Source organism: Cryptomeria japonica, chromosome 3 (genome assembly GCF_030272615.1).
Source record: "Cryptomeria japonica chromosome 3, Sugi_1.0, whole genome shotgun sequence".
Classification (NCBI taxonomy): Eukaryota; Viridiplantae; Streptophyta; class Pinopsida; order Cupressales; family Cupressaceae; genus Cryptomeria; species Cryptomeria japonica.
The window spans coordinates 255640769-255651277 of NC_081407.1; the positions used below are offsets into that span (position 1 = coordinate 255640769).

A 10509-nucleotide genomic window follows, 5' to 3' on the forward strand; every position below is an offset into this window, starting at 1 on the left:
AAACTTCTCATATTTTGGGTTATGTATTAGTGTTCAGATGGAAATAACCTCATGAGTGTCCTCCAAGAGGCTCTAAGGAAGATTATCAGGAGCTTGGAATTTTTTTAGTTGGTAAATTATATAACTTATTTAATAGTCTCATTGGGCCTTGATCCAAAAAGTAAATTCTTGGTCACCATGGGTTATCAAGTGCTAGATAGGTATATTCATAGGATAATTGATGTTCCTTTGTGGAAATAGGTGTGGAAAAATTTTTCTTGACCCAAATACAACTTCTTCATGTGGCTAGTTACTCAAAATAGATGCCTCACCTAGGACAATTTGAGAAAGAGGGGATTTTAGAGGCCTTCTATGTGTTTCCTATGTAATAATACTAAGGAATATAGTCCAAATTTTATTTCAATGCCCCTCCTCTAGAAAATTTTGGAATTGCTAGTGGGGGGTTTGGAATAAGGCTTATTTTCATGTTTCCATCTTTGGTTGAGTTTTCGAGTCTTTCAGGTAATCCCCTAGCTAAGACTCCTTATGTACACATTTCTTGGAACATAGGCCATTCTTTTTTTCTTTGGAAAATATGGTTAGAAAGGAATAGAAGGATTTTCTAATATATGAAAATGTTGAGTCATCAATTATGGATGCAAATTATTAGTGTTCTATAGGAAACCTTGTTAGAAAAATGTGATATGTCTAGTGAGGATGATTTAGGTGATTTGGCGATCATTTAGATATTGGGTTTGGAGGGAGTCAATTTGAAGCCTCTTTCCTCTAGGATGGGTCAACAGGCCAAAGGAAAGGTCTGTGGATATGACTACTAGTCACCCCTTACTTATGATGTGTTAAAGATAAATATCGATGGTTCTTCTAGAGGTAATCCAAAGAATACTATGAATGGTAGAGTTTGTCATGATAACTCTTGAGAAAATTTATTCTCTTGGTTGTATTAAGATCGTCTATGATTCTTATTTATATATTATAATCAATATGTTGAATAAGAACCAAGTGGGGAAAATGAACTGGCAACTGGCATGGCTGGTCAATAAGATTATGAGACTTTGTGGATCTCTAGAGCCTATTACCTTCTATTGCATTCCTCTAGAATGGAACAAGGTAGAAATTTTTTGGAAAAATGAACTTCTAAACAATTGGGAATATGGAATGTCTAAGACTAGGGACAATTATCCACAAAATACTCTTTGTTATTAGAAGATATTGTTATGGGAGACATGAGAAATAATTTGAGAGTTTGAGAGTGCTTCGTTGGGTTGGTTGTCTTCTTCTTTGATGTTGGTTTTGTTGTTGAGTTTGTTGGATGTTGTTACTTTGTAATTATCTTTGTTGATTTATAAATTCTTAACCCTCTTTTCAAAAAAAATAAAAAATGTAGGAAGATAGTGGATGTATAGTTTACATGAGCTTATTTTGTAAGATCATTCAAATTTAATCATTTTTATATTTTTAATCAAAGGTTGAGGAAGAATGTAGGAAGATATTGGAAGTAATATTCGGGATAAGCTTATATTGTGATATCATTTTATAATGTGGGGAAAATTAGGAATTAGGCTTTAAGATAATAAAACCACTAAGTAGCCCAATTAACCCACATTCATTGAAAGAGGATTGAACCCAATAGATCTAGGCTCAATCCTTGTGAGGAAAGAGACTAAGATTTCTAATTGGATTTAATTACAGTTAAGTTTGATTAATCCTCTTTCTAAGTTTAATTTGATTGATTATGAAAATAGGGTAAATTGAGGGATTATTGAAGTAATCTAACAAAAACAACTAGCTACAGATGTCCCATGGATCCACCAACCTGGATCTAAGAAAAAAATTTAAAACCCATCCTTTGAAGTTAGGCTTGATTTTTCAAGAGCGAGTAGCATAGATCCACCCTAGTCCTCTGTATTTTCCATTGTTGAAAGACAGCCTATTTGTCACTATTGACTCTGTTACATTTCCCGAGTATAGCTCTACACCTATTTCCTACATATAGAAAAAAAGGGAAAGATGTTGGGAATAGGGGTTTGCCTTAGGTCAAACCCTGATTTTGGAATTAACCATGAATGAAATAATGCAAATACTGAAAAAAAATGTTAAGAAAATATACCTTGGATCTACAATTGTTGATGATGATGCAATGATCTTTAAATGTAATTATAAATGTTGAATGCAATGGCATGACAAACACATGAACATGAAAAACTCTAATCACACATACATGCTTGCATGGACATTAATATAACTTTGCTCCAGGATACTTGAATGATGAATATGTAGCCTTGAATCTCTCAAGATGCTTGATAATGAATGCTTCATGGATGCATGAATAATAGGGATAGATAACGAATGGAGTCTTCTAGCTCTAAATGAATTGATGGATGCCTTTATATAGGGTTCCTTACGTAATTTATTGACTAGGCTGACCTCCAATTGTCATGTATATCCCAAGGGATCAAATTTTGTCGAGGAGATATAACACCTACCCCATTTAAAATTAGGGCCCCTTTGAGAGGGACCAAGGCATTTTGGGGTGGCCCAGTCCTAACTAGGGCATTCCACACCATGGTCCTTCTTCAAAGTGGACCAAAATAAGTAGCCAAGGGGGTGGGCATCTCATAGTGGGACCCACTAAATGGTGTACATGACATCAAAGTTGAATAATCAGGCCTTAACAGACCTATAGGACTCTAACCATGGGTAGATAATTGGGCATGACACCTCAACTTAGAGACCAGATGTCTTCACTAAGTAACCATAAATCCCATTATTGAAAATCTCATTTATCTATCAATCTAGGGACGTAAATTTTGAAATGGTACAACACTATTTGTGCACTAAGAGTGATGCAGGAGCATCCCCAGTTCACAACAATCTTGCATCAACCAAAAAAAAAACATTTTCTTTTTTGTAGTTTCAGTATTCCTTTCTGTGAGTCCCGGTTTTGGCTCACCAGTTCCTATGGAATTAGATTCTACTTGAAGACTTGATCATCCTTCTTTCTTTCAAACCGCGTCACATCTGGATCACTCTCTGGAAAGATATAGCTACCGATTTCCTTGAGAGCTTCTTGTTACCAGTTGTTTCATTATTACTAGTTCCCTAAGACCTATTTTGATGATCCACCAGAACCCATTCCGAAGCTTGTGGAGCCTTGGGTGTTGATCTCGATGTTTATTGGCATGTGGCTGACCTTTTGTGTTTCATTCTTTGGATTTTCTGGAAGAATCTCTTGGCGGAGGCCGACCTTATTCATATTGCACGTTAGGTCTTGTTCTTCGGGTTTTGATCTTTTTGGGCCAACAAGATCCCTTGGATCGATATATATATTTGTAATCATGCTTTAGAATGTAATCAAATTCAAAATCAAGAAGTATCAGATAGATAGATTGTGCCTAGAAGATAGCTCTTTCACTTTAAGGTCTCGGTGTGACCTATTCTACCAGGCATGTGTGTTGACATGTTGTAACCTAGTTGTTATCGGTTGGATGTAATTCACTTTCATGCAATAAAAACTATCTATTATGCATTGCCTCCATCATATCGGTCTGTTTCCGTTGTGTTTACTCTTTCTAACCAGTTTCGACTGATCTCCTCAAGGTCCCTCCTCACCGATGATTGCTTCAAAGAGTTTATCATATTGTTCTATCCTAATTATAATGATAAGAGATACTGAAAAAATAACATGAAGGGAAATAACAGAAAGAAAATAAACCTGGTAACCATTAACTACCTCCTATTAAAGTAAATTTTGTTGAAACATGTTCTAAAAATAATAAAACTCTAACCAATAAAAGAAAATTGTGTTCTACTCTACCTTGGTTATAGGAACAGTCATAGAATAGAGTTTAAGTGGTTGCAAGAACAATCAAGTACTTAAAGCTATACTATGAATAGAATTGAAAACAATTAAAAACTAAATAAATGGAATCCTCGCCAAGTGGGCCCCCTTGATTGATTCTTCCCAACATTTAACTTCAAACTCAAATACTATGCATTTATAATTTCATCATTCACTCATACAGATAACAAAGATAATAGAAGCTTGTTCTTTATTTCAAAATACTTAGTTTAGCAAAATAGCAAATTATATATCTTTCCACTAGCCCCTTTTTTAGAACAAGCCTAGTGAATTTATAGAAAAGAAAAGATACGATTACCTAACTACTATAGTCGCTCCACTCCTTAAAATCAAGAGGATGTCTTTTATTGAAAGCATGAATAATAGGAACAAAAAAGGGGAAAACAAAGTAGGACTCTATTTATGGAGATTAATCTTCATTATATATATTCTCCTCCTATGTCTACTCTACCAGCGGACATGGTCAGTAAACAAAGGATAATTATTCTTCAATTGAATCAAAGAGTCCTTGATTGCCATAATAGTTGGCTAGTTGTTTCTAACTATTTTGACTCCTTCCTGGTCTGTTGTCTTTGACTTCTTCAATGCTTTGATACAACTTGACAACTAAATATACTACTTCCTAAAAAACTTGAGACACCTTCATAATAGTTGCATTCAAGGGGTTAACGTGAAAAGATCCTTATGTATTAAAAATTACTTAAAACATACCATTTATCATTGAAGTCATAACCAAAACTACATTCATTTAACATTCATGGAATTCATTCAGAAAGGCTTCAAGACACCAAATATTTTCTTAAATTTATGGTTTAAAATAGATATATCATATAATGCCATATCTATTAAAAAAATAAAGAAGTCTTAAACAACATAGCAGGCCTAAATAAAACATCAAAAATGGAGCTCATCAAGACCTAGAGAGGGAATGAGGATAGGACATGCTAAAGTGGAAGCACAAACATGAGGTGTAAATTAGAGTGGTGACAATTTACGACACTACACATTCAAATTTTATTATTTTTCTATTTGAAATAAAAGGTTGAGGTCTAGCATTTTGGAAGCCCATAGTGCCAAGTTCTAGAGGCAAATTCTAATTTTATTGTAATTAGGAATTAATAAAGAATATGTTATTATTTTTATTTTCCATTGATTTTAATATTATTCATGCAATTGGCTTTAGTTGAAAAATCCTTGGTTAAACCCTTTATCCATGACTACATCAATTCTATGTGATTACAAGAGTGTTGCCAACTTCATCTCCTCATAACAAGTTAGAATACATGTGAGCATTTTGATTCTCATGCTTCATGACAAAAATCCCAAGGTCACAATGTTCATAGTTAGACTTGGTCATCTTACTAGTACTCTATTTGTTTTTAACATCACTTCATAGGAGGCAAATCTTGTTGCTTGCCCTAGCAATTTCTCTTCTTGCTAATATATAAAAAATCCTTGAATATTATTAGAAGTCAACAAAGAATGTATAGTTTGGGATGAGCTTATATTGTGATATCATTTAAATTTTATAATTTTTCTATTTGTAATCATAGGTTGAGATCTAGCATGTTGGAAGCCCATACTAAAAAGTTCTATTTGTATATTGATTAGGAGTTAATAAAGAACATTTTCTTATTTTATTTTTCTATTAATTTGAATATTATTCATGCAATTGGATTAAATTTAAAAATCTTCCATTAGACCCTCTAGTCATGACTACATGAAATCTATATGATTGGAAGATTGCCTCCAACTTCATCTCTTCATAACAAGTTAGAATACTTGTGAGTATTATGATTTTCATGCTTCCTAGCACAAAGCCCATGCTCACAATGTGCATAGTTAGACTTAGTCATCTTACTAGTCCTTAAATTATTTTGAATATCACTTTATATGAGGCAAATCTTACTGCTTGTTGTAGCCATTTCTCCTACTAGATTTTCTCACCTCACAGTTGGGAGTGTATATTCTATGCTAATCCTACAACATTTAATTTATTTTTTTTATCTCACTACAAAGGCATAACTTGGCATTTGACCTTCTAATCAAGATTTATCAACTAACACTTCCTAAAGCTAGCAACAATAGGGAAATACATTCTTAGGTACATTGACCCTATAGAACTACAATGTGAATTGAATCAAGATATATTATTCCTACCACGACATTCATTCCAAAAGACTCATTTACATGTTTGGCCAATTTTACATTTCAATAGTCATTGATATTTTGTGTCGAGTTGCACCCAATAGACATTTCTTGTAAGGGTGAATGCCAATATATAAACATCTTAGAAAATCACTAAAAAGTGATGAAGAATGTAAGAAGAAAATGGATGCATAGTTTGAGATGAGCTTATATTGTCATATGATTCAATTTTTATAGTTTGTCTATTTGTAATCAAATGGTTGATGCCTCACATGTTGGAAGCTCATTGTAAAAAGTTCTATTTTTTCTGATTATGAGTGAATAAAGAACATATTATTTCTATTGAGTTTATTATTACTGACCACTTGGTTGCAAAATCACTCATAAACCCTATATGATTGCAAGAGTGCCGCCAACTTCCCCCCCTCCTTCCAATAAGGGATAATCCCCTTTGTGAGGGTGGCGATTTAGTAGAAGTTAGAATACTTGAGGTAATTATTTGACGGCACTGTTACCGGCTCGAGACAACTTCCCGGTCAAGCAGAATATTATGGTGCCATAGATTTTTCCATGAAATGATAATCCTATTAGGTGAATTGTATTATTCAAATGGTGCTCGAGCATTTTCCATTGTGTGTTTGATGATGTTGCATTTTCCTTTGGGATCGTAATAAAAACGCCTTGATGCATGGAAATTATTTTAGTTCGAATAATAGTGCTAATGAAATTGACACTAAATGACCGGGTAATGTAATGGTTCAAGTAAAATGTAAAAGAGCTATAAATGATGGAGCAAATTAAATCATGAAGAGAATGGCTTAGTCTTTTTGTGCAGAGCATATTGCTTGGCTTTGTAAGAGTCCGACGAGTGATAAACGATTAAAGATCTATCAGTACATACAAACAGACAATGTCATCGCCAGGAATGAAGATTTGGCCAATTATATGGTAAGGAATGTATCTTTCTGGTAAAGAATATTTGTGGTTGTATCTTAAATCTGAAGGTCCATTTAAAAGTATTTTCAGTGCTAAATGTTTTTCTAATTGTTTTTTTTTTTTTTGGGTACAAATCACAATATTGATATGGTTATAGTTTTCAAATTTGTACATCTCATCCTGACATTGAAAATAATAGTGATATCATCTTACCCTGATATTGAAAGTAATATTTAAAATAATAGAAATTACTATGAGTCAAATAAATTATTACTATGGGCTTTACCCATTGCATCTCAAAAAGATGCAAGCGCTAGTATAGTATAAAAATAAAAATGCAGAAACTCTATGGATCTAATAAACATGCCGAAGTCTTACGCAGTTAATGGAAAAAAACAGTGGAGGATGAAAATATATTCGATTTTAAAGAATATGGCCAATTTGGTGATAGATAGCGTAGAAAGCTCCAAACCATTAGGTTTTCACTTCATCAATCAATGTATTATGAGGTTTGTCCTCTTTTTGGGTTTTTTTATTAAAGATTACAAGAAAAAAACTTATAATGTCGGATGGAAGCTGCCGCTTTAGAGATCAATTAATAAGCCTACAGTTCCTTGTAATCTCCCCCTTCTTCCCGGTGAGAGGTTTGATATTGCCCAATTTAATCATGGCAGCGGCAAAATCATTGAAGAAGGTATTTTGATCAGCACTGTATTTAGTAACTTGAGCATCCGCTGTGCCGTTATTAAACAATTCCTGGTCGGAGTGGAAAACACCCTTAAAATTTATCAGATCTTGGTAGTAGCCATTATCAAATACAGTAGGAGTTGTGACATCTAAGAACCCAAGATTGTTGTCTGTGGGACCGCTACTTCTCGAACAGTTTGCCTGTAGAGAAGCCGCAAAAGTCTGGTCTATGTTGGATTCACTGTATATTCGAAATCTATAGAACAGGCACCGGGCGTTGCCGATTGTATGGGCACCTATACATAGCCACACACCATTAACAAATTATCAGATGATCTTATAACAACATCGAAATGATTTACAGTCCAAAAATAAATTAAAACATATGAATTGTGGTTACCAGAAAGTGTAACCATATCGGTTGCATTCATTCCTTGGGCTTTAAATGCTGAGATGAGATTGCGGAGGGTGGAAGTGGGGCCTGGAAGGTTCCTGTTTGCAGCGGTTATGCTTGCAGTCCTTGCATCTCGCCTTCCCAGCAGCACGTCCCATGTCGGACCTCTCAACTGCAAAGTGTAGGTAAAAATAATGTCATTTGTCATCGTGTAGAGAAATTCGCATTTGTGGGTAGGACAACTCTTTATTGGTTTTTGTAAAAGTGCATATATGTAAATACCTAATTTGCTAAGGTAAAATGGAAGCAATAAAAATCATGATTACCTGTAAAACAGAATCTCGAGTGGCTACTGCCAGAATATCAGCGCAAGAAACCACGCCGCTGCACACACTTTCAATTTGCGACTTAATGCTATCAATGACTTCGAAACCTCTGAGCGAATTGAAGTTTGCTCCTGCACCCTTCTCTCCTGTGAAATTCGCTGTGTCATCCAACAGTACAGACCCATCACAGCCCCACAATCAGAAAGAAACAACATGCACACATTCACGATGCCTGTTCAAAATGGTAAGTATAGAAAGCAAAGGTGAAAATTAAAGAAATATATGTTACTTGAACAAAGCAATCGTGAAAAAAGAGGCGGAGTAAGGATGCGCCCATTCTTGATTCATTGGCCAAAGCTTGCGCTACTGTTGAATTTATTATCGACAATGCTTGCGGACACTTAGTATCGTAAAAGGTAGGGCTAAGCTTCGCCGCAGACACCCCACTCCAGCAAAACGCCAGAGCAATACAAAAAACAATCATCTTTCCTGAAGAGGTCATAGAAGCCATCGTCTTCAATAGCATACAAACAAGTCTGACGCAGATAAATTGATGGGTCTTATGAAGCTTTGTGACAGCTTATATAACACCAGCGATACATGCATTTCATGGATTGAGACTTTAAATATTTAAACTACTTAAAATTAAGGAAAGTCAATGCAGAGAAGCGCATCTGAAATGTCAATGGCAGCTGTCTCCATGGCTTTGATGGGATAATTTGGAGTTGCCATGGGGGTATATTCATATAGTGATCGTTTGTTTTAAATGCCACACTCTCCCGCGTTATTAATACTGAATATTTAATCTCTTTTGCGCGTGCTCTGCATATGCATCGCTGCAATTTGTTAGAAATATAAGCTCGCCCATTACTCAAATGTCGCCTGCACCAAACCAATGTGGGTTGTATTCTGTATATATATCTATATGTTTAGAAGTTATCAACTATTTTCGAATTGTGTATATAATTGTATATGTATATTATATAAAAGTAGACTTTGTGGTGGAATTTTAGAAATTAAATATATTAGACGAAGTCAATTTTATTAGAATATGTTGTGCCAACACATTGTAGTAGAAGTTTATCTCTTCGGACATCAACACATTGTAGTGCAATGTTATCTCTTCAAACATTAAATATTAAACTTTTTAAAGAGAAATGGAAATTCTCAAGGGGATAATGTCATTATCACTTACACATGTTAAACATTGAACTTTCCTAGAGATTAAAATTATAAATTTTTAATTAAGTTAAAGGTTTGAGAAGACCCGTCAAAAGAATATAATAAACCTTTCCAAATTAATATTAGATCAAATATGATGTAATGAAAAAAAAAAATTAAGAATTAATTTACAATGGTTAATATGAGCAGTAATTTTATTTAATTGTCACTTCTATGTTGTTAATCATATGAAAATGAGTGAGAAAATATTGATGATCAAAAAGTAGTGAAAAAAATATATATGAGTCTATTGGGAAGGTTAGCTTTCATTATTATTGTCCTTGAAAAATCAAAAGATTTGTCAACATTCTCTAGGAATAATTAATGGATTCTCTATAAATTCATGAGAAAAGGTTAATGCAAATTATGTTAATATAGGGTGAATGATACAATTAAATATTAACAATTAATCTAATTAAATATGTGATAAACCATGTACTATTAATCAAATAGTAGAGAAGCAATTACAAATCTAAAAACTATATGAATACCAAATAAACATGAAAAAATATTTGTGAGAAAATTTTCACCAATAAAAAGACCTAAGCTTGTATCAATCTCTAAAATAGATAATAAAAAATAATCGAGTTATCCCTCTATCTAATACAACATTAAAGTATGTACAAAATAACTTTATAGTCTCTATCACATAACTCCAATATATAAAAAAAAAATGAAAACAAGAAATCATCAAGTGGTATCCCAAAACTATTAGCCATAACAAAAATCCAACACCTTCATAATCATGGTCAAGAAACCTAGAATAGCTAGTAACTCCTTTTACACCTCTCTTACACATTATCAATTCTATCATAAAGCTCGAATTTGACCAATTTCCTAAATCTAGGTGCTCCATGAGGATAATCAATGTTATGTCATAACATCCAAATTGAGAAGATGCACTATAAACCCTAATTTCAATATTACCAATGTAACCT

At 33.7% G+C, this 10509-nt stretch overlaps 1 protein-coding gene across 1 annotated transcript; it reads right to left on the reverse strand.

The window, feature by feature from the left end:
• Positions 1 to 7534: 7534 nt before the first annotated feature.
• On the reverse strand, positions 7535 to 8861 carry LOC131874078 (cationic peroxidase 1-like). Its single transcript, XM_059217308.1, has 4 exons — positions 8642 to 8861; positions 8351 to 8544; positions 8031 to 8196; positions 7535 to 7926 (listed from the first exon to the last, which is right to left on the reverse strand). Exons 1-4 carry the CDS (start codon positions 8859 to 8861, stop codon positions 7535 to 7537), a joined length of 972 nt encoding a protein of 323 aa, XP_059073291.1.
• Between the last annotated feature and the right edge of the window lie 1648 nt (positions 8862 to 10509).